Source organism: Sceloporus occidentalis, unplaced genomic scaffold (assembly GCF_023333645.1).
Source record: "Sceloporus occidentalis isolate IW3139 unplaced genomic scaffold, rSceOcc1.0.p SCAF_5, whole genome shotgun sequence".
NCBI classification, from domain to species: domain Eukaryota; kingdom Metazoa; phylum Chordata; class Lepidosauria; order Squamata; family Phrynosomatidae; genus Sceloporus; species Sceloporus occidentalis.
Genome location: NW_028316985.1, coordinates 104,718,615 through 104,744,278, shown reverse-complemented (window position 1 = coordinate 104,744,278; position 25,664 = coordinate 104,718,615). Strand labels below are relative to the sequence as shown.

Below are 25,664 nucleotides of genomic sequence, written 5' to 3'. Positions count from 1 at the left end.
GGGTGACCTTGGCTGAGTCACACTCTCTCAGCCTCAGAGGAAGGCAATGGCACGCACAGCAACCACAAGATAAATTGGAAAGGAGGAGGAGGAGGAGGCGTCGAGGAAGCCGGACCTGGGACGCCTCAGGGTTGCTGGGCTCTTCCCCCCCAGATCCTCCTCAGAGGGGAGGCAGAAGGGGAATTGGAGGGAACTGGGGAGGGGGGCTCTTTGGCAAGTCCCAGCCAGGCAAAAGCTGCCTTCTGGGGAGGACCTCCTCCTCCTCCTCCCTTCCCTCCTCTTCCCTCCCCTCTGACTGACTTGCTTCGGAATTGAATTGCTGGGGGGGGGGGAATTGGCCGCCTGCTCCTCCTCTCCCTCGCCGGCTTTGCTGCAGGAAGACAGCAGCCCTCCTTCCCTGCCTGCCTCCCTCCCTGAAGGCAGCGCTGCCTCCTCTCCTCTTCCCCTGGCAGGGAGTGCTTCCCCGCGGAACGTGGCAGGGCTCCTTCCCTGCCCTCCAGGGAGCTCCCTCGCCTGCCTCGCTAAGGAAGGAAGCAAGCAGGCGCCCAGAGTCCCAAAGAGTGGAAAGTGGAACTTGGCAGGCTTTGGCTCTCTCAGCTGGAGAGGCGCCCTTCCCACCAGAGAAGGACATCGTCCCAGGGGCTGGAGGACAGCCATGGCAGCCCAGGACCACTTCCTCCTGGCCTTGTCCGGGGTTTTCCTACACTTGTGGACTGGAGGGCACGCCAGCGACACCAGCCAGCCCAGGTTACGCCTCTCACATAAAGGTAAGCCTGCTCCTCCACCCATCCACCCACCCATCCATCCATCCATCCATCCATCATCTCTCTCTCATCTATCTGCCATCTATCTATCTATCATCCAACAATCATCTATCTATCTATCTATCTATCTATCTATCTATCCATCCATCCATCTATCTTGCACCTAACCCTAAATGCCACTTCCCTGGAAAGCTGTTATGGTGCCTTCCTTCTCTTTCTTCTTTGGCAAGAGTTGGCTTCAGTAAACAATTTAGGGTCCCATTTGGGGGCCTCTCACATAAAGGTAAGCCTGCTCCTTGATCTATCTATCTATCTATCTATCTATCTATCTATCTATCTATCTATCTATCTATCTGTCCATCCATCCCTCTCTCCATTCATCCATCTATCTATCTATCTATCTACCTACCTATCTATGCATCAATCCATCCATCTATCTCTTGAGGTGTCCCTTGAAAGATGCTCTCCCTCCGCCTCACCCTAAATGCCACTTCTCTGGAAAGCTTTTATGGTGCCTACCTTCTCCTCCTTCTTTGGGAAGAGTTGGCTTCAATAGACCCTTTGGGGTCCCACGTGTGTTTGAGCCTTGCCAGCTGGGAACTTCGGAAACAAAACAATTGCTCCTTCTTTCTCCCTAGCCAGGCATGTCTTCAAGGGACAAGTTAATATGCAAAGAGATTGACAAAGTACAATTAAAGAGGATCTTTAACAAGCAGAACTGATACCTGTTTAGAGATGCCCGTTTGCATCAGATGCCCATCAGATTACCTAATCTTTGTGTCAAAAGTTGCTTTCTGCACAGATAGCTTAACACTGGCAATCCAATCCCTAAAAGCCGTAGGTACCCAGCAACAACTGGTGCCCTCCAGATGTGTGTTTTGGTTGCATCTCTCTCATCCTCCTTGTCCACTACGTTGGGAGGGATGCAGCTTGGGGCAACCATCAGAGTTGAATGCACCAATGCATGTCATTTGTGTGGGTTAAGCTTTCCGCCTGGTAAAGTGCAGACTCAGCCTGAATATCGAACTGAACTGTGCATCTCTCCAAAACAAGCACCCTGCATTGGTGTATAAACTGTACTGGAAGGTTAGCCTGTGGAAGATTCATGAGGAATCCCATTTTCCCTGTGTACTTCTCTAATGGAGGGATGGAGTGGTGTGTGAATCCCTAAGCAGCCAAATGAATCATTTCCCCAAAGGAACAAGTGTCATCACACTGTAATTAAACCGACAAGCTGCCAATAAGCCCTCTGCTTCCAACTCTATCGCCTAAAGTAAAATGTTGTCTGGATAGGAAACATTTCTCGTTCTCCGTGGAGCTGTTTTTGCCACTTTTCTTTTTTAAGGATGGAAAGGAACCCCCACATCTTTGCCTCACTCAAAGTTTTAAAATTGTGTCTGTTCATATATATTCGGTTAATGCCAGAAAAGCTTCCTGTACATAAGAGTCTTGCAGTTTTGTTACTGACTGTGTCTTTTAGTCAGCAAGAATTAAAAATCATAATTGTAAGCTGTTCTGAGAGCCTTTAGGGCTGAAGGGCGGGATATAAATACCATAAATAAGTTCATTTAATGGTTTGTAACTGCAGCATGAGCCTTACGTTGAAATGATATACACTGGCACCACTGAACTCTGTGGGACTTAACTTCTGAGTAAACACATATACAGTGGGGTCCATCCTGACTTACGGCATACACAGAGACAACAGAAGGTGCATAAATGACAAAATAACACACAAACATACATGCCTGTCCTTTGTATGCTTACCTGGAAGAAAGTGCCACTATGTACACTTGGAAGTGTTGTGTATATGTGGCTGCAGCCCAGTCTTGTGTGTAGATGCTTAAGACCGAGTGCAGCTGAGTTCAGTGGGGCTCATATAAAACTCCGCATAGAGAGGTTACAATCATAAGCATTACTTGGGGCTCAGCGTAAGCTCAATGTGACTCCATGGAACTTGCAATTATGTATAAAATTAGATTGTTTGGGCTTCAATACTATATACATTTGGCTGGGAGTAAATCTCACAGGATTAAGTGAGTCGTATTTCTAAGGAAAAGATTGCTGTAGCTTTTGCAAACCGTTTACTCTAGAGTTGGTAGCTGGACTGTAGTGAGGAAAGGGCAGTCTTGGTGAAGATTGCTGCATTACTCTACAGCTGTTTCATACGATTCTTCCTTCAGTTTGCTCAGTGGGGTATCTTGTAAGTGGAGACTATTATTGGCAGTCCTGAAGCTGAATAGCATACTTTCGTCGTGATGTGGAATTCCCACTTCAAGAACAGGCATGCAGGTAAAAGATGGGATGGGTTGGGGGTGAAGGATCAGCTCCATCAACTAACTTGGTCATAATTACACAGACAAGTTGTTTAAAGTGCTAAGAAGGAATTGATGCTGGATAAAGCTGTGATGCTACTTACCTGGGAACTGAATGGGACTTCTTTTGGAATAAACATGCCAAATAATGCCCTGCAAGTCAGTGGTAGTCCCTGGACTTGGACCAATCCACGAACCATCAATTGCTGGTCCCTGGAGAGTTTCCAGGGAAACAAAAAGAAACAATTGTAGCCAACAAGCACAACCTGGCAGAGTGGGTAAAAAATATCACTCCCTCATGTCAGAGAGCTGGACTGGCATTTTCGCAAGGAAACCTCAGTACTGTATTCAAATATAAGAGTATTGTAACAGCCAGAGGCATGTGGAAATATTCCCCTAGAGATTACTTTTTAAGAATAGGGGGAACTGCTGGTTATAAAGGGGTGTGGAAGGGGAAAGATGGAAAGAAAAAGAAGCTGGTCCAGTCTGCTTTGTCTAAGGGTTTCTGCTAAAACAATAATTTTGGTCAGGCTTGATTTTATTGGCCATGAACGTGTGTTAAAGCTTTCTCTTACGTGTGCATTATGTTCTTGGCATTTGGGTTCTAAACATCAGGGCCAATAAATGTGCCTGCAGCAGTGCTGGTGGAACATTCCAGAAGTGCCCACTTCAGATGTCTTGAAATTTCATTCTGGCCCATAAGTGAAGGCAATGCAAACGAGCAGGTATTGCATTAAGGGTATTAAGTCATTGATTGGCCTTCCTGAAAGGAAATGGCTTGGTTGACATTCCCCCTACCTCATGCTACAAACACACACACACACACACACACACACACACTTGGTATCTCTGTGGTTACAGGGATTTTAAATTACCCTAGCAACTATTAACAAGCAATTGTGCTTGCTGGGAATAATTGCTGCAATCAGACACACACATAAAAATCCGATTGATCTCAAGTACATTTGCAGTCCTTTATGTGTATACATAATCTATCTATACATACAGTACTGCATACAGTATGCATACAGTACTGCAGCAATCCTAACATGCTGTAGCCATTTCCCATAAAATAGACATCCTAATGCAATACTGACCCTTTTCTTGATGGCAATGAAAGCAGGATGGGGGGAGAAGGGTGGGCTGGTCCAACCTTTTGTATTTCTCCACAGCACTGTATTAGTTGACAGTTTTGGCTGGCTTCCCATTAGAATGTTGCTGGCTTCTGTATTGACTCGCTGGCATATATGGTTTTCCACTGGTTAAAAATTTCACAGTGTTTTACTTCAAAAAGTTCCAGGAAAGCCACAACACATCACAATTCTGGCAGTATTTTTAACATCCAAAATAATTCTCTTCTAGAACAACAATACAAGCCAATTGGCATTTTTCCAGTTTTTTCCCCAGCATTGAAAAATTATCCACAGGGGTAAAGTCCTGCTTTCCTATATATTTTTAGTGTTTAGCTTTAGGATTTAGCAGAATACATCTATACAATAACACTTGTGCTTTAGTATTGTTTGGGGGGGGGGGGGGGTGAGAGCTTAGAGCAATTTGTATGAGTGGCCCAAGCAATTAGATGGAGCATACATGTCTCTAACCTTGGAACACTGTTTCCCATTACCCAGTCCAAAAAAGTGTAGCATTCAGCCACAAGAACAATAGACACATGCTCTGTGTGCTATTCAAACATATATAGCCGGATCAGCCTCATCTCAGTTGCGCAGACTAGGAAAAGTGACTGTGATGTAACTGCAAAATAACATGGAAAGGGCAGCATACCCCTTTCAGCAAAGACAGAGACTTTGCATCATATTGCCATTTTGTTGCAGTTAGTAACATTCAGGGTGTAGCTATGTGGGGGATCAGGAGGGATAAAAGAGGGAACTAAGAATCTGCCCTTGCAAGTGAAATTTTCCTTCTGTCCCCATACTTTTAGCATTGCAAAGAAAGAGAGAAACATTGAAAATCATTCAAACTTAGAATTCATATGTCTATTTATTTTTTATTCACTTGGTAAATGTGCCTGTCCCTTTTCTTTGGATGCCTAACCTGAATTTCCAAATGCCCAATTGACATTTTCCATTACTACAGTGCTAGAAATTTTGGGACTGAAGGAAAATATCAGTTGGAAGTGCAGACATTTTATTTGGGAAGGTAATACCCTCCTCATTTTACCTCCCCTGTCACCTACTCCCTGGCAACACTACATTTCTAAACACTATACTAACATATTGAGTGCAGCATTAATATTGGTACTTAATATTTAACAAATATGAAAGCTTTGAGAGTTCTTTTTATGCAGTGAGCAGCCATGGAAGCCAGTTTCTCTAAGCATGACGTACCACTCTCTGTCACATCACAGGATGGTTGTTCTCAATGAGCAATTTCTGCATCAGATGTTCTGTGTTGAATTGATATGGGAATGCTATTCATCAAAGAGGAACCTCTTTCTTCTTGAGGGTCAAATTCAGTTTCAGAGTATTTCTCAGGGACCACATTCCATTTACAACCAAGGGCAGAACTTTGGCATCAAAAATGCCAGTACATTTTAGCTTAAAGCACTTTTTTATTGTTAAGAACTAAGTACTAGGACAGGCATTTCAGCTGTTTATAAGGGGAGGAGGGACCTGTACCAAAACCAGGGAAACTTCAAAGCAGTGGTGCCATAGGGAATAAATTTGGTCATCTGGGAACCCCAGAAAGTCCGGCTTGGGTCCCCTGTTTGAGGTTGTTCACCTCTGCTCTGTGTGCTAGTCTAGGCTAATATCTAGTGTTGTGAGCCCCATGCAAAACAAAACAAAACAAAAAAACTCCATTAAGGGTCACAGTAGTGTCTTTCCAAATATGTAGAAGGCATATACAGTCGGCCCTTGCCTTACGTGGGGGATCCGTTCCGGACTCCCCCCCCCCAGCGTAAGGCAAATTCCGCCTATGCTCAAGCCCCATTAGAAACAATGGGGTTCATGCGCGGTGATGTGCGGGGCACCATGGGCACGCACGCCCATTCATTTGAATGGGACGCACCGCTCCTTGAGCCCCGCATGCTCCCCACGGCTTGAGTGTGTACGTTCAAGACCACGTAAAGTGCGCCCGTGTATAACGCGGGCGCACTGTACCAAGGATGCTAAGTGCAAGGGATGCTTAAAGAGAAGATATTCTAGTTGTCAGATTCTCCCTGGCATACCCTCCTCCTACTAGAGGAGCCCAGAACTGAGATACGAGTGGCTCATTCTCTGCAGTCAGCCATAGTGTTGAGCCACGTCACAGCTCTGATCTGTGTTGCAGAAAACACATTTGAATGGGCTCCTGCTTGATAATGCTACTATAGACTGGGCCTCAGCATGTGCCATTTTGCTAGAATTTTAACTGGCATGGCTCTGTCTTATGGAATCCTGTGACCTGTAGTTTCATGTATTTATAATTCTTTGTCAGAGAGCACTGGTGTCTTATCAACCTACAAATCCCAGGATTCTGTAGGGTGGAGCCATGGCAGCTAAAATGGTATCAAACTTCTATAATTCTGCAGTGTGGTTGCACCCTCAGTTCCAACTACTGTGGTGTGGTCTAGAATTGGCATGACCCAACCTTAAACTCTATGTGAAATTGCCTGAATGAATATTTAGATGGATATTCATGTGTGTAGATGTTAACAGCCTACCTTTTGTATTGTGGCACTTTACACAAAATTCATAGAAGAACAGTTATGATGATTTTTGCCTTAAACCAAATACTCTTCATATCTACCCAACCCTATTTGCAGTGCACTATCAGGACAATGTTTAATGTCCAGCATCTACAACAGGCCTCAGGGACAAGCATTTGCTTTTAGTGGCAGCTTGGCTTACTGGAACAGTAAACTGTAATATCTTTTTTCTGTGAAATGTGGATAGTTGGGATCCAGGTTACTTAACTTAGATTTTATAGAGAGATCTTGTGGCACATTTGAGACTAAATGAAAAAAAGAAATTGCCAGCATGAGCTTTCATAGACTTCAGTCTACTTCCTCAGATGCTTCCTCGGTTATATTTTGTAATATTCAAATGCTTCTTTTAGGATGTTTCACCCATCCATGTATTTAATGGCCCTATCAATCCACATTGCTCCTGAAAATGAATATGTAACTGTTTAGAATGAATAGGTTTTAATCTGTACAGGCTGAATCTGCCTTATCTGAAATGCTTGGGACCAAAAATGCTTTGGGTTTGGGGTTTTGTTTTTGGTTTTTGAATTTTTTGATCATTTGCTTATACATAATGAGAAATCTCTGGAAATGGGATCCTTGCCCCATCTCCAACACTGAAATTTGACAGTAATTTTATACATGATATTTTAATAAGGTTTTTAAAAAACAAAGCTTTTGTACACTAAACCATCAGAAAGCACAGTTGTCACTATCTCAGGTATCCATATGGACCATTTTGAAATTCAGACTCTTTCGGATTTCAGAATTCCCGAGAAGGGAGACTCGGCTGTCTAAGAAACAGTAATGAAGGGAGAGTTTATACAAAACAGGCTTAAAATAATTTCTTCCACACTGTTGTAACAACTTTTTCTTTCAAAAGATTTGCCTTGCTGGTGTCTTATAATTTGTTCCAAGGACTAGTTTAGTTGATAATGGACTTTGAAGTATTACTTCTCACTAAACTACAGTTGTAACATGTAACTTGGCAAAAAGCACTGTTTCATCTTGCTTCTCACATATAATGAGTGGCATAAAGTTAGTGAGGTAAGAAAAGAGGTCATATCCATTTCTTGTTAGTTACCTGCCCAGTCCTTCAGAATGCATTTGTAAATATTAGCATTTTTGCACACAGTGGTAGGTTGCATTTCTCCATGACTCCTTCCCTGGTAGTTGCTTTAGGTGATATCAAAGATAAATTGACAATACTGAATGGACAAGCACAAACTTGTTAGGAACAGTACAACTGGCACCTACTGCCTATTTCCAGACAAACAGGATACCAACAAATGCAGACTTTCAAGATACAAAATTATCATATGAATGGCAATAACTTCAAGGCTCATTTGGTGCAGTGGAATGTTCTTTAAGAGGCCACAAAAAGTATGACAATTCCCGATGAGCGCTCCTCCCCTCACTCACTGCTTCCTACTAGCCCTGCTAGTAGCACCTCACAAACTTAGGTCTGCCTACCACCAGTCTGACTTACCACTATGCTGCCACTCTCAGATACCTTGGCGTACCTTTGTTTCTAAATCATGGAGACAGAGTAAGACTGTCCACTGTCAACCAGAGGGCCTTCTCTATTGCTGGTCCGAGGCTATGGAATGACCTGCTGGAGATGATCTGCCACATTACCACCTTAGTGGCCTTCAAAAAGGTCATCAAGAAGGATCTCTTCCAATAGGCCCTTCCAAATTAGCCTCCCCTCCCTGAGCACAATAGCATCTTCTCCCTCCTACTATAGAGTCCTTTCCTCTTCTCCCCAATTCTGTTGATTTGATCATTATAACTTTTTATATTGTAATTTATTTAATTTTGTTTTATAATTTGGGATAGGAGATTGGGAGGGGGATAAATTTTAATTGGATTTGATATGTAACACATTGTTTTTACATGTTGTAACCCGCCTTGATTCCTCATGAAAAGGTGGGCTATAAATAAGTCATATTATTATTATTATTATTATTATTATTATTATTATTATTATTTTCTGCACATATAAGGATTAAACAGTGTAGGCGGTCAGAGCATGCACACAAAACCATCCAACCTTCCTTGGGTTCATCAGGTTATTCTATGTTGTATCATCCTATTCCCCTCCCCTGATTCTACTCCATGATATACTTCAGTTTCTTTGTGAACAAGATTTTAAGTATCCATAAGGTACCAACAATTTATATATAAATTCTGAAAATCAAATCTTGATTTTGCATTATATATAAGGAACACCATTTTACTATGTCAATATATTTAATGGGACTTGAGCTTCCATGGATTTTGGTATCCTGGGGGGTGGGGGTGGGGGGTCCTGGAACTAAAGCCCAGTGGATACCAAGGACCCACTATATATGTGAAAGTTCATCCCTTATACTGAGTATCTGGACTAGGGATGTCAATATTTGACTTTCATCATCACAAATGAAGATGAATAATTTCCTGTTATCTCCCTGCTACAGACCCTCCCCTCCCAATATTTCTGTGCAGTTCTTGCCTGGTATTAACATACCCCAAAGTGTCTCAGGAAATTCTTCTGCACAAAAATATGCATGGGGTTATTTGTGTGAGAAGCACAGCTTTGCTTTGTTTTTGTTTTGTTTTTGGTGTGTAGTCACTTTTTCCAGGTAGTCACTCTAGGATGTGTGAATACTTGGTGAAAATGGCATAAAATTCTCATCATTTTGTTATTTTTTCCAACTGGGTTCCATAACTATTTGGACAACCATCTTTCATTTAGGAAATGAAGAATTTAATATTCTTTCCACATGGACCTGCATGGATCCCTCCTCCTTTGGTGGCTGAAATGTTCTAGTAAGGCTAACATGAAAATGAAATATACTGATCTCAGCTTCATTTACATGAAATTTGGGGGCAAACAGCAACCTTGTTTGGGGGGAAATAGTTTTGTAAAGTGGACTCTGAGCCATGCTGAGGTTATACCATTTCTGTCTGTTCTTTTTCAACAGTGTAATCTGAAATCTTAGGATCAATTCACATGGGCAATTCATATCCCTTCATGGGGCTTAGATTTGCCCTCTTCTGGTACTAGTATAGTGTGTAAGCTATGTACAAGGTGGATGCTTTGATTGTGGATGCTTTGATTGTGATTTCCTGTATGGCAGGGGGTTGGACTGGATGGTCCTTGTGGTCTCTTCCAACTCTACAATTCTATGATTCTATGATTCTGTGATTCTATGGAGAAGTAGGGCCAAGCACAGTAGTTTCTTTTGTTTTCATCTCCCCTGTCATCATGCTCACTGGCCTTCATGCCCTTGCTGCCACATGTAGAGGACAACCGTCTGTAGTAAGAAGCCTCTTATACCCATGGTGGCTTGTCATGTGAGTTAGAACTCCAGAAAATCAGAGTTCAAGCTCTCTGGGGGAGCTTCTGTGAGCAGAACCGATTCCCTATTACAGACCATTTCTCTTTACCCTTTGAAGGTGACAGGAATGACTAGGGGTGAAGGGAGCTAACACCTTCATTACTGGCATGTAGATCCTGCAGACTGAAAATTCCTACATTAGAAAGGGGAGAAAGGAAGCTTGCCTAGGGGGCTGTGAATACTTGAGTGAGGCCATTGACATCCACCCATTAAGGTGGCAAAGAAACCAAATGCAGTAGCTCTGAAGGAAGTATCTTCCATATCTCTCAGGGAAAATCCATTGCAACCACTTTGTACTTTCTAGCTAATTACAGTTAAAATGAAACAAATGTGATCATTTCCTTTTGACTTCTTGAAAAAGTTAAATGTTAGAATCTTTAAATTTTTCACTAGGGCCTGAAAACCACTCAGAATGCCCTCAGCATCCCTCTTATTCCTTGTTAGGCTGGTGTTGTGGATCTCGCTCTGCTCTGGCAATCTGATTGCTAGTGATAATTTTTATGCAGCTTAATTATTCACCCAGGGAGACAATTGTACATTTATATTAAGCTGTAACAGTGACAGTTCACTTAAAAAGACTGTACCTGAAGATGTAGAACCAGTAAACAAATATGGAGAACTTTGGGCTAAGTGTGCATACTCTTTAGGCTGCATATTTGAGAGTTTGGAGAGGTGTTTACTGTATCACAACTAGAGATTGTGTGGAATGTGAGAGCAAACATGAATGATAACCAAAACTCTTGAGTGTTTCAAGGAGACCACATAGCAAGCAGTCTGTGGCATTTTCTATCTTTCTCTTGCTCACTAAATTGTAGGATCCTCTAAGAATGTGCTTTGAAGGTGGCTGTCTTTTTTCCTATACTGGCAGCGTAACCCAGATACACAGACAGGCAGAGACAAACTTAATGCCAATGATGAAACCAAAATTACATTCCTATTTAATACTTCAGACACTTTTTCAATTTCAGCAGAATTGCAAGATTTGGACTAAGATATTCTTGGTATAAGGGGTACCGAGGTACAGGGATTAAATGCCTCTACTGCAGCCACTCACTCAGAAACTATAAGGTTGGGAGTTCAAGACCAGCCAGGGGCTCAGGCTCGACTCAGGCTTGCATCCTTCCGAGGTCGCTAAAATAAGTACCCAGCTTGTTGGGGAAAATTAGTGTTCAGTTGTAAACTGCTTAGAGACTGCTTAGACAGTATGAAGTGGTATATACAGTAAATGAAGCTGCTATTGCTACTGCTACTGTTTCCAGACCTCAGCTGGTTTAAAGGATGACTACCAGAAACTTGGGAAGGCTGTGAATACTGCATATCCACAGCTTCTCCCAACCCCTACCCCAAATCTCTCCTTCTCCAGTGTTAGGTCTGCCAGTGTTGATGAGTAATATGAGATTCCTATGGTAGCTGGATATTGGGTTATGAGATTGGAACTTTCCTCCTAAGCAGAGAACTTGAAAGAGAGGAGTCTTCCCACTCAAAGTGGAAAGTGCAGAATGTCTTCTGATTTCTGGGTGCGCCTTTGGGACCATATGATTGTATTTATATTTATTGTAATCTGTTCCTTTATATCCATGAGAAAGTATATTCATGTGCATTCTGGAAATTCAAGATATACTGTATATTAGAGATGTAAATCTTTACTTATTTTATTTTTGCATTTAAGAAATATCAAAATTAGGCCTAGCCTATCTCAAAGCATGTATCTCTCCATATAAGCTTGTTTCATACAACCATCCTCCCACACTATCTGGTGAAGACACTGGAGAAAGGTTTCTCGGTGATTGCTCCCTAGATTATGGAACATCTGCCACAGGTAACCTGGGTGGACCCCTTTTCTGTTCCCATTTTTGCAGGCAAATGCCTTCCTATTTCAATAGGTCTTCAGCTTTTAACTAGTTATGATAGAGGTGTGCAAGGGGTGTGCTTTTTTTAATGCTTGTTGGCATAAATACGCAAAAAGCACCAGATCCCATTTAATCTTGGAATCTAAGCAGGATCAGACCTACTTAGTACTTGGATGGGAGACTGCCAATGTTTTGTCCAAAACAATTCTTTGCAATTTTTTTTCATACAACACCCTTCATCCTTCCACAATTTTTGTGAAAATTTTGTGAAGATCTTCTTCTCAAGGGCAAAAAAAAAATTGAGAATATTCTTTACATTCCTGCTCTATACAATATATTCATCTTGTTTTATTTATAGTATGTTGCTGTGTTAAGTTAAGCTAAGTGCTTTGGAAACTAACAGCCTGTACAGACCAATGTTATACACTGGCCACAGGGCAGAGTGGTGGCATGGCATTCACACGACGCATGCCCCAATGCTCCCTAACACTGCCATCATGCCGTGCACCTGACTGCACAGCAGTCAGCATTACGGTGCTCCTTTGGTGCTGTGTCCAGATGATGCAGCACCAAAAGGAGCACAAGAAGGTGCTGCAGCTGCGGCAAAGGCACCCTTTCAATAGCACAAATAGGAGCAGCTTTTTGTGGCTCTTTTTTGCACTATGGAAATGCCAGATCAGGGCCAAGGCATGTAGTTGCTGTGGCCCAATCAAGCACTGAAAGAGATGGACTGTTTAGCCACTAAGAAATAGACACATATTCCCCTCCCACCCCCTGAGCCATCAACAGAAAAACACTGTTCCCCTTAACAAAACCTCTGAGAGTGAAGCTCCTTTCAAAAAGTGTTTTAAAGCCTGCCCACCCCCACCCCCACCCCCACCCCCTACATTTCCTCATTATCCTTTTCCAGCTGGAAGGTTTGTTTTAGAAACATTTTCTTAGGATAGTGGTTCTCAACCTTCCTAATGCCGTAACCCTTTAATATAGTTCCTCATGTTGTGGAGATCCCCCAGCCATAAAATTATTTTCATTGCTATATGCAAATATGTGTTTTCTGATGGTCTTAGGTGACCCCTGTGAAAGGGTCATTCGACCCCCAAAGGGGTCCCGACCCACAGGTTGGGAACCACTGGCTTAGGAGGATAGTGAAATAAGACTGAAGAGCAACAGACTTAAGTGCTGAGTTGCAACAGTAGATCTGTGGTAAATAATGTGTGAAAGCTTGACTTGGGAAAGACTGCGATTCTGCTCTAGTTGATCCTAGTGAAAATGTGTGTATCTACTTACAAGAGACAAGGTAAACTAAAGCTGCATCCAGAATTCCCAAATGAACATGTGTGAACAGTAAAACACAGAGAAAAGAGGAGAACAGATAAGTCTGCCTCACCACCTTACATGGTACAAAACGTAGATCTGTAAGTCTGGCCATCAAAATACAAACTGCAAGGAATGTGAAAGCTGGTGAAAGAAAAAGCCATTCTTTTGATATATTTTGGAGGAAGACTTGAACCAATCTCTAGAAGGTTCAAAATATTTTTGCATACATATGCAAGGCTGATCTGGTTGTTTAATTTCTCATGTGCATATTGTTAATTTTGAAGAAAATGTTTGCTGAAACATGTTGAATTCCTCTTCTTTTTTGAAGCAATGAACTTTTCCATATTCTTTCCATGTTATTTCTGTCTTTGCTACAAAATTTGCTGTTAAAGAAATGATGGCCAGGAACATGTCTACTTTGTTAACTCAGAATATCTGTACTAACCTAAAAATTTTAAACCTACCAACATGCCACTAGATTTGATGAGCTGACTCAAGCCCACTCACTGGTGGAATCATTTTTTTAAAAGCAAAGAACTTAATTTTTCAAGCCAATCTGAGAATCACAAAATAAACTAATCTCTATTACTCTATGTCATTTCTTCCCAATCTGCTAAACACCCTCTGCAACTTTTCCAATAGGCCACTTGACCCTTGTAGTGGTGCAACCCAGAGGAAGGAAGACACAGATTTCCTTGTTGCCAGATATCTCAGCATTACCCTTGATCATCTGCTCAAAAGGTCTCGAAAGGGAAGAGGTGCATTTTGAGTACTGGGTAACTGAAAGGGGAGAAAGAATTCTTTTCTGGCTCAGATTCTGATCTGAGCTGATGAAGAATTTTAAGATTCATGAAAGTTAATTCCCAACATTAAATCTATTCAGTCCCAGTGAGGACATCAGCAAAGAAAACAAGTTCTAGTTAGAAAACAAGTACCTTAACACTTCTCATGGTTATATTAAGTATGCTGTATGACAACTGAATTCCCTTCCCTGTCATCTCACTGCTATCTAAGCTAAGTACAAAATAAGCAGTGCATTATTGTTGTTGTTGTTGTTGTTTAAAAAAAACAACAACCGTGGTCGTATTTTCGTAGGCTTGGAGTGGAGTGGCCTTTAGGATACTAGTAGTGCATTCAGGACTGTTGTTTTCCTGTTTATGAAAAATGGCAATAATGTTGTTTTTAACTGTGCCTTGTTAGTAACAGCTTCTGTGGGTTTTCTGCAGCAGGACTTGAAATGGTTTGAAGTTCTTTGGCATGAAGAAGATAGCAAGGTGCATTTGCTTCATTCAGTATGCTATTTTATTTTACATTTCCGTCAGAGAACTGAGTATCATTCTTAGTTAGAAAACATGAATGGGCTGGATATGGCTGTTTCTATTCTCTTATCTCTGCTTTCAAAGTGACAACACCATCTGTTGGAGGCTTTATGGTACAATTTCGTTGGAAACAAAAAGTTTGACTTAATGTAGAATTAATATTCTCAAGGTGATTTACTGTATGTTATTCAGCAACATGCATCTGTTTTCAACCTTCCTGAGAAACCTTGGGTCAATGAATATTATAGAACGTTGCATTTGGGGATACTTAGTGTTATTAAATCTAGTGTCCTGGTTCTTTTCATGCTGCCAGACAAAGATGATGAAACTGCAGTGTGCAGTCAGCACTAATTAGGAAATCCTCATTTTTTAAGAAACATGGATCCCTGGGAGAGGAAAGACAAAACAAGTACAAAAGAGAAAAAGCTGGAAAATCATAGAGGAAGGAAAGGAGGAGGAAGACTATGAGAGTAGATAGAAGTTTAAATCAGGGGAAAGAGAATGAGAGACAGAAAAGAGAAACCAGGAAGGAAAGAAAATAGATGTAGCCAGGAGAACTGGGGAGTGTGGAGGAAAAATGAATGAGGCGCATGCACGTGGCCGTGCCGCCACACTGCTGTGCCACTGCCACCACGTGCACGAGTCCCATTCAAGTGTATGGGGCTCGAGCATATGCACATTTTGGCTTATGCGGGGGGGGGGGGGTCCAGAACGGACCCCCCGCATAAGCCAAGGGCCCACTGTATGTTTAAAATTTGTGACAAAACAAATATAATTGAAATATATAAAATGTTTAGTGTGTGTGTGTGTGTGTGTGTGTGTGTGTGTGTATCTTATAAAATATTATATATGTGTGTGTGTATGTGCGTGTGTGTAAAATATGTATCAAAACTTTACAGCCAAAGTAAACAAGCTTTAGATATCCCTCTTACTCCTGGGGCTATGACTCGCATTTAACACCTCATACAGTTTGGGCCAGAAGGCCATCCTTAAATCATTAATGTTTATGGGACGTGGTCCTTCGGGTTTCGGCTTCAGAAAAAAAGAACTTCACAACACTCTTCTGTTATCTTTTTTAGTATCTTCTAGCAGATATATAAGATACCATTCTGAAGCTCTACCTGGGAAATTCAAAGAGGTGTAACTAGTCATAAGTATGGAAAAGACTATAGGGCTGATAGGAACATGAGGATAGCCACAGTTTTGGATAAAGAATGCTTGGAGGTAAGAGAGATGAAATTGGAAAATCAGCTCATTGACCCATTTGTTATCTGCAGAAAATTCAGAGGAAAATATCATAGATGGAGGAACAAAAATGGCAACATATTGACACTGTTTGGCTATGCCTACCTGTATACACCGTTACTGATCATTGTTATGTTAGCTTTAAAAGAAAAATAAGATTTAAAATAAACTGCTGAAAAATGCAGCAGTCTCCCACGCCCAGTGTACCCTCAAACCTTGAAAAAAGCTGAATTTGAAACCAGAAGGAATGCAGTGGCATTTCCAGTTGTCCTGTGTGTGGGTCTCTAGGGTGGTGGTGGTGCAGGCATAAAAATGGTCCCCACCGCTGTTGGAGAGAGAGATTACATACTTATACTGAGTATTTGTAACCTTGTAGATGTGCAGTCATTGACCCCATATTACTTCTTTAAAAAATGTAAGAAAGGATGCTGTGATGAAAAGCATCTGTCCTGATTGATACTGACACCATTACTGGTACTGAGAAGAGGTGACTCCCATCCCATCCTATCCTATTTTCTGGTTAGTTGTTTGGAAAAGAGGAAGCCAGCAGGATCCTGGATAACAATCCTGAGAGTGGCACTATTATTTCTGGAGCATACATGCTGCAGTTTGTACTATATACATGTTGGGATAGAGCATGAAGTTCTTTGTGAACTATCCCAAAGTCTTCTACCATATACTTAGGGGATGTACTTATATAATGATTTAAAAGAAAAAGCTTTACCTTGTTAGAAAAAGTGCACCAGCCAACTGTTTGGTAGAATTAAAAAAAGAAAAGAAAACCTTTTAAATTGTTTTCATGGACATCATGAAGTAAAACTGGAACAAGGGTATTTGCCTTGAGCTGACAGTTTCTCAAGCGCGAATGACTGTGACTTAGAGTGAAAAGAAAGAATGCTGAAACACTCTTCTGTGTGCCTGAGACATTGGTTTTGCCCTTGGGTCTAGATAGTTTCAGAGGTCATCCAAGTGGCAATAGTGCAACCAGACCTTTGCACAATTTCACTAAAGAAAGTGTTAAGTTTGTGCATCTCTTGGTGTTTCTGAAATGACCTCAGACCATTTCTTAAATCATATGCTTATATACATTCTTGTATACATTGTATACATATGAAGAGGGTATCTAAATAAGCAGGTTTGTCAATAATTACAGGTTCTTATAGTCTCTTTGTAACATGCACATGAATAAATGTGCAGGGCTGTCAAACATCTCTGCAGTGTAGGCAAAATTCTCACAACAGCCAGAGGAAATGTAGCTGTAAAAGTCTTGATGTAGGTGTTCTGTGGGCTATGTTCTAAATATATGTACATGAAATTATAGTCTGTATGCCTTTCCCTCTCGTCTGAAATGTGTCCCTTGTAAGACACAGCTGGATTTATTGTTTATGGATCTGCATCTTAGTGCCATACCTTCCAATATCTCACAGATGAAAACCAGGACACATGTGGACAAGCAACATCAGAGTGTGGTCAAGGCAGCAAAATGTATTAAATGAGGAAAAACAGACAGGCTAGGAGAGACTGTACCCATTTTCCTTTGCCTGAGCTTACTGGTAAGGGCAAGATTCTACTTCTCCTTTCCTTCCTCTGCCACTGCACTAATTGAGTGTAAACTACTTTTGCATTTTCAACTTGGTTTGCAGCAATTGGAAAAGCAAAGTTAGGGCAAACTAGACACATATGAATGTATCCCAGGCATTGGAGGAGGAGGTGGGAGGGGCTTGCATGCAGATCGCAAATAACCAAATTTGAAAATGCCACGTCCATGAATGTGAAGGGCCGACTGTACCACTAATGTAAAAGGGCAAGGTTTCCTGTGTCAGCACATAGATTTGTACCTCAGATGGAACATTGTGCCAAATGCACCGCAAGACCTATCCTACATATTCCTTCCTAGTCTAAGAGGTCAACAAGGGAGCCTTTTCTACTTGGAGAGATCTAGAGAGAATCTTCTTGGTTATTGTACTAAGTCCTGTATTTTGGAGTTAAACTGTAACTTGATTAATTGAAAGAGCTGACCCTAGGACTGGCTACCTGATTTAGTTATTGAGATATATGTTTCCTCTAAGTTCTTGTTGTTACTTTGTTGGTGGTGATGTTGTTTTTACTGTTTCCTTATGGTTCTGTTGATGGATATATGATTATAAATTCCATTTGTAAAGACTGTGTAAGCTACAGCCACCTTAGAATCTCTGTTGATGGATGATAAAACATTCTTATATAAATATTATTTTATAAATATAATTTTAATAATATACTAAATTTAATAACTATCATTAGGCCCAGCTAAAATGTACTCCTTGCATTTCAAGCAAGCATTGGAGCAGAATCTGCATTGTAACCCATGATGTCAGTATCAAATTCTGGCATGATACTAGATTATTAAACTGAACATTATATCTGTGTCTTCTGCATTTATGTGCTGTGATTTATTTAATGGGCCAGATGCATATGGTTTGTAGGCTATTATAGTTCCTTAACTTATGTTTCCTTCCTGTTGGTTTTTGATAGCTATGTTTGTGTTGTAACTATCTTACAGTCAAAGAAGAGGTATAATGATGTGTACAACCAATCTAAGCTTAACATAGTGTGAATTATTGACCTTCAAGGCCAAGAGTAAGCTGAAGTATCACACAACTGGAAACTGCAGTCTGCTTCAGGGAGGAAAGATAATTCACTGAATAATGTATTTGTTAAGAATTATTAGCTCAGCATCATAATAAACTCCCTTCCTGTGGGTTGTAGTATATGTGTTTGGTTCTATGCCAGTACTCTGAGGGATGGGGAGATATGGTCCTCACTGGGCTTATGGGCTCCAGCAAAACAGCAGCTGTTGAGGAAAAGAAATTTCACAGTATATGTATGATCCTTATGAAATCACATTGCTTGCATTCTTCAGAGTTTCATCAACACAGGAGCAGCAAAATGTCCAAGCTATAAGGTCTACTGAGTGAAGCTTCTGAACATCATCAGCTTTTAGGCTCTCTCCTACCCTCGTTTCCCAGATTCTCTAAGAAAATTAAAATTTACTAATAGATGTAGAAGGGACTTAAATGAAACACTTTCATATAGTAAGAATTATTTTTGGCAAAGCAGCTGAATGTGGTAGTTCTGCAAGGCCATGAACTAATATTTGGAAGAAAGGCTTATAGAATCCCAAGTCTTTCTAAATGGCATCCGCTCCAAACTTCCTTCTCTTCTGTTTATTTTGTTTCTATCTACAGGCCTATTGGCTTCAAGCTGTGAAGCAATTAAACTTCTATTGGAAGTCAAACAGGAGGCTTCTTAATGATTCTAAATTTGCTTTATATGGATGAGGAATAGCAATTGTTCATGGTAATGTGCAACAGATTTATTTACAGGCTTGCTGCTAAAATAGAGGGAGGCAGCTGTAAATCAATTTGACTTGTGGCTTGTGAAAATGAGATGGAAAAGCCCGTAGTCAACTTCCCAATGAGTCAAGCAACCAAGCAGAACCAATTCTATAATGTCACGATCTTTCATTTTTGAGGCTTCTGAAGGAGTATGTTAATAGAAAGTGGATTGGTGATTTGGGCTGTTAGTCATTCTGTCCTCTTTACCACCTTTTCCCTTTGTTATATGTTTAAAAATGTCTATCCAGACCATCTATATATAACTTAGCTAAGTGCTCACTGCTATTGCTAAACCAGTGATACCCAAAGTGGGTGATATGTCCCACCAGGGGCAGTAGAAAGATCTAGAGGTGGTGAGCAGAAAAGGTGGTGACAGGGGAATGGTGAGGGAGAAAGAGTGTGGCAAGGGGGCTTCGGTCAAAGTATTGGTGCACAAGAAAGACAAAGGGAACCAGTGGTCTGTAGGACCATAGTGGGGATGAAGGTTGCTTGAAACTTCTTTTCAGGGTCCCTTGAAACCATCACACAACTTCACTGATTGCTTTGTGTGGTGGTGTCTCCCACTTTCTGCCTCCCCTCATGAGCTCACTCCCTCAGTTACATATTTCACTATTGGCATTTGGGAAGCTCTTGCAAGGTTTGGGTGTGGGGCATCACTTCTGTGTATTGGAGCATCCCCATTTTGGAACAGACAGACTGACTGGAGCAAGGAGCTCATGGTGATGTGGGAGAAATGGTGGCAAAAAAAGATTTCAAATTTGAGACCCTGCTCAAGCTTTGCTTGGACTTTTCTGGCAGGTTGGAGCTGCAATGCTGCTCCTGTTTTCATTCATTGGGCATGATGAGAGAAGAGGTGGCAGAAGAAACAATGATGTTTTGGGGGGTACCTGAAGCTTTGTGGGGAAGGCATATCTCTGAGAAAGGAGAGGGAGGAGTATCCAGCATTAATTCTTGGAAAGAGTCCTTCAACCTTGGAGTGGCTTCTGTAGTTAAAATCTCTCCCTTTCCCCATCTGCACCAGTCTCCACACCAGAGCATGTAGCTTCTGTAAACCTCCTACACATATACCAACTGTGCTTTTCTCCACTCTGACAAAGGACTGGGAGTCCTTCCTTGCCAGGGAGAAGTGTCTCTTTTTTCGTTCAGTCATCTGGTGAGCAGCAACCAAGAGGCTTCTCACCTGTATTGGCCCATGCTGCAAGTCTGGCATGGGCAAGAGGCTTCTTGGTCACTGCTCAGCCAGCTGTTTGGTTGCTGCTCCCAAGGTGACTAGGAGCAAAGGGAGCAGGGACTAAGACTGGTTGTTTTGAATTTGCAGTAGAACAGTGGACCTAATATCAAGAAATATAAGCTGATTGGAAGAGGCGGGTGTGCTAGGTTTCTTGTCCAAGAGGAAATGGTGTGGTAGTCCAAAAAAGTTTGGGGGAACACTGTACTAAACAATATGGTATTGCCAAAGGTGATGCTGCCAACATCTATTTGGGGAGGAGGGAGCAGTAGTACCCAATCCTCCTTGCTCCAAAGTCACTGATGCCACTGTCAAAATCAACCATGAAAGTAATCTGGACTAAGAGTATCCTTCTCATATCATGGGATGGAGCTATAGAGACACTTTGGGCACCACTTGAGAAGACAAATAGTGAATGTGGAATTCCCAGTGTTATACTCAATATCTGATCAGCGATATTGGCAAGATTCCCCACTTCACTGTGCATGTACCAGCAACTGGGAAGGTAGGCAGTGGATGGAATACTCCTGTTACTATTGATCAGTGACAAAAGATAGCAGTGGAATTCCAATGGAAGTGAGTTTTCCATTCTCTGCACAGAGAAGATGCAAGTGGATATCAGGGAAGGGAGATGGGCCAGATAAAGTCAGCAGAGGAGAAGGGCTTGAAGCAGAACCTGGCCCCATATCATTGTCCCCTGTTTTACTATTTTTCCACTATATACTGTCTATAGTTATGCATTTTTGGTATGTATATTGTAGTCAAGTATACTTGTGGCTTTTCTATGTGGCTGCAGCATAAACCCAAAGAGAGATTAGGTAGAAATGATTAAATTTATGCATTCATGAGGTTACTTGTAAAGTGAAACATGTGAGTATAAAACTATTCATGCTTTTACAGCTTATAAGCAATTGCTTCTCAGTATTGTAGACTTTACTTGCAGCTGTCATTTATAATTAAGCTGATAGTTTCAGTGTGGGTGGGTGGATAAGGCAAGAGTAAAAACACATAAAATAGCTTATTTTATTTATCATGCATCAGTAAACCTGGCTGAGAATAGGATGATACTCAGAAGGGGAACAGATTACAATAGCAGAGAAGATAAAAATGTAATAAAGCTAGCAGTGTTGTGTTTAGAAATGTAGTTTAGCTCACAAATTCCTCTTGCAACCAACCTCAATAGGTCTGTATTTGAGTTGTGATTACATATGTATGTAGTCCATCAGTATTTCCTCTTATCTCTCTACTCTTCTCAAATCTCTCACACCTTCCATTTACAAGTAAATCTCATTTGATAACCTGAAAGGCTACAAATGTGGCATGGGACAAGTTTAGCTCCTGGGTTTCTTGTAGTCCAACCCCATTTCTGCATTCCTCAAGGACACCCCCAAAGCCCTTAGGTGAAGGTAAAGTTTCCCTTTTGACATGATTATTGTCTCCAACTGTAGGGGCTGGTGCTCATCTCCGTAACTAAGCCAAGGGAGCCAGTGTTGTCAAAGATACTGCAGATGACTGCATGGAATGCTTTTACCATCCCACCAAAGTGGTACCTATTTATCCACTTGCACTTTTACATGCTTTCAAACTGCTAGGCTGGCAGAAGCCAGGACTAGTAATGAGAGCTCACTCTATCATGTAATGCTTAGATCTTGAACTGCCAACCTGCCAGTCTTGTGGACTTTAGAGTCAACATCTTAACGGCTGAGCTACTACATCCCAAAGCCCCTATCTCACATTTTTATTTTAAAAATAAAAGTAGTTTTCTACCTCTAAATAAAGCTAGATAAACAAAACTATCCAAAATGGAGTAGTTTACTTCTCTTATCCCCCACAACCTATAACCTCCCAGCTGATAATAAACCAAGAACTAAGCCAGAAATGTTGTTGTCACTTTCAGGTTGAGGCAGGGCCATAGGGACAACCATTGGTATTCCTCCTGGCATAGTTGCTCTCTGAATTGTCAGTACTGCATCATGGGAAATATATTTAACTTCATATATTTAACTAGCATGCAAAGAGAACTTGGTTACAATAAATATAATGAGGTCTATAGGCCCTTTCATGCTATACAATTACAGTATCATGATTCCACTTTAACTGTCATAGATGTATCCTATACAATCATGTGATTTGTAGTTTGGTGAGGTACCAGAAGTCTCTGGCTGAGAATTCTAAGTACCCCTTCCTAAACTGTAACTATTAAGATTCCATGTTCAGTTGCAGCTTGTGACTTTCATGTCAGTGTGGCAGTAAATCCATTCAGTTCAAACTTGAAAGGAACTATCCGTGGTGCTTGAACTATTTTGAGGATTATGTTCAGAAGCTTTGATAGTTCCTTTAAAGTCTACATGAAAACCAAAGTTAATTCTCCATCCCCTAACTTTGAAGCCATCAGCCGCCATTCTATATGCCACAAGCCTGTGTTGAAGTTGGTTCTTCTCTATCCAGCATTTAGAATGATTTCAGCCATCCTATCTTCTTGGTTTTCTTGGCCCTTGCAATTGTGTTTTTGTAGAACTATGAACAAGAGTCAGTGTGGTGTAGTGGTTTGACTGTTGGATTACAGCTCTGGAGATCTGGGTTCAATGTTCCCTTGGCCATAGAGACCCACTGAGTGACACACTCTCAGCCCCAGAAAATCCCATATCAGGTGCACCTTAGGGTTGCCATGTCAGAAAAGACTTGAGGGCACAACAACAAAGAACCATAAACAATAATTATCAAGTAGTATGTGTATTTGTAATTCCCACCCAGGGTTATGGGAGTTAGAATTTAATACGGATCTTCATTTAAATTCCTCAAATGTTTATTTCTATAGCCCCCTGCCCCTGTCCACCCCAGAACTCAGACCAAGGAGAAAAGGAGGTGGCAGGATCAGCATCCTTTCTCCCAGTGTCCATTTCCCAGGAATAAAAGGACTGGGATGGGACTCTCCAGCTTTCCTTGTAGGAAAATAAGACTATGTTCACTTCTGCTGTAGGGTTGTCCCAATCAGCAAAAATTGAAAATAAATTCCCTACAGGTAATGCTTGGACATGTGAATTCTTTATTTTGTCTATGGCAATTGCATGATTGGAGCTGCATACCTTTGCCACCCCTCCCTTCTCCTGTCCCTAGGTGAGATTCGTGGGCTTGTGAGGTAGACAAGGGGATGGTTTTTTTGGTTTGAATGTCTGTGAGTGTTTTGTGCATACTTAGATCACACTTAAAGAAGCAATCTCCTTTCATGTCAAACAGAGAGATGGTCACACACTGTTTTGTTTTGTCTTTCTTAAAATTTTCCTTAATTTCTCATCCCAGACTGGAATTGCATTTTTGGAAGAATTACAGATTCCTACATTAATTGTCATATTTTGGTAAACAGATGAAAGGTCTACTTTGTCTTGAAAGCAATTCAACAAATAAGGATTCTACAAAATTCCCTAGTTTATCCTTAGAGCAGAGAAATGTTTAAGAATGATGAATTCTAGGGATGAGAAGGAGGTTCACTGGAGTAGAGATATTATTGAAGTTTCTGCTTTACATTTACTGGAATTCTTCAAGAGAATCCATCTTGTAAATATATATATACTTGCAGGGCTGGCAGAGAATTCTGGAGAAATAAAATACATGTAAAAACCATGACATTTTAAAGATGCCATTTTTAGTAGAAAATGTAGAGCTGAAAAATACAAACACATAATTTACTCAGTATACCTACAGCTGATATGAGATAGGAGCTAGGTGTAGAATATAGGATCCATTTTTCTGCAGGATTCTCTGGACCCTCTTCTCTAGTCCTTAAGGTGAGGGAGAGAAAATATCAGAATGAGAAAATTGTTTTGAAAGGTGTGCAAATATATACTTTAAAAAAAATCATTTGAATGGCATACTCTGGGAAACTGTGATTGATGTTTAAGGTATCATTATATCAGCAGGGGTTTTCCCTTGTAACATCACCAGGGCCCCACTCATGTCACATCTCAAAGGGTCATCTCTAGGCCTCATATTTCAGTCCCAATATCTCAGGACTTGGGATAATCTTGCCTTGGCAACCTAATTGGCAACTTTGGTCATGCCTTCAGAATAGGAAGAGGAGAAGAAAAAAGTATGTGTGGAAGGGAATGAGTAAATGTTATTGAAACTAAGAAGGGAGGGAGGTGTGCTCACCACAGGGAGATGAAAAATACTGCTAAGAGGAAATTGCATATTTTCCATAAGAGATTCAGCAGCCTTCATCCAAAACTGAGACTGTCAGCTATCCCGTTTCATTCTTGCCATGCCATAATTTTTGCCACAAGTTGCAAAGAAAGTCATGTTCACTAGAGAAATGTCAATAGAAATAGAAGAGTCTCAAAGCAATGCCCTTGAAATATCTGCCACATGGCAAATGTCTTATGTAAATAAGGTCTGGTAATCCCATGGAACAGAATCTCTGGAAATAGGTCTTGTCTGGGTCATGTTGGATGATTCAGATTTGCTGCTGTTTACCATGGTGTGGGATTAACCATGAATATAAGGCTCTCTGTTTCAAAGCACAAGGATACATGTGTTGTGCTAATGATACTTGTTTGTACTTGATGGAAAACTGGATGCAATTATTTGTCTTATTACAGCTGTGTAGAAAATCTCAGCAAGATTTTGAGAGGTCGCTGTCCTGTATATCGTATTGTTAGTTTTGGACAGGGCCAGTTCTGAATGCAAGGAATCACTATTGGCACTCATTCTTGGTGCCACTGCCAGCATCTAGGGTTGCTTTGAGTATTTAGAAGGGAGAGTTTGCAATGTAGATATCCTTATCTGATTATGAACATGCATTTCCAAGGCATATAGGGCCCTACTTCCTTCCCTTTCTCCTTACTTCTTTGGGCCTATAAATTCTACCCATTCTCTAGTGCCATATTATTTCCTCCTGGGAAGGAAAGCAGGTAGTATTCCATTTGTAGTCCCAGTGTAGATTTGGAAAAGTTACTTTTTGGACTATAACTTTCAGAATCCCACAGTTAAACAAACCTAACATTACCAAATTCTGGTCCCAGTATCTTTGTGGAGAGGTAACACTAATCATATCTGTTAGTGCTATGGAGAAAACCCTCTGATGTTCAGATTAGTAAATTCTGCTTATGTATCTGTACATATCTCTATTTCTCTCTGTGTGTATCTTTCATCACAATAATATTTTTAATTTAAAAAACCTGCTTAAAATAA

The 25,664-nt window shown here is 41.0% G+C and overlaps 1 protein-coding gene across 2 annotated transcripts in view; it reads left to right on the top strand.

Moving 5' to 3' along the window:
* The first annotated feature begins 457 nt into the window (after positions 1-457).
* LOC149312619 (semaphorin-3E) overlaps positions 458-25,664 on the top strand; it is a 208,306-nt gene continuing 183,099 nt past the window's right edge. For both annotated transcript variants that reach the window (XM_089525013.1, XM_089525012.1), the window contains exon 1: positions 458-767. In XM_089525013.1, coding sequence (XP_089381139.1) covers positions 656-767 — 112 coding nt within the window. In that variant the 5' untranslated portion in view covers positions 458-655. The remainder of the gene's footprint in view (positions 768-25,664) is intronic.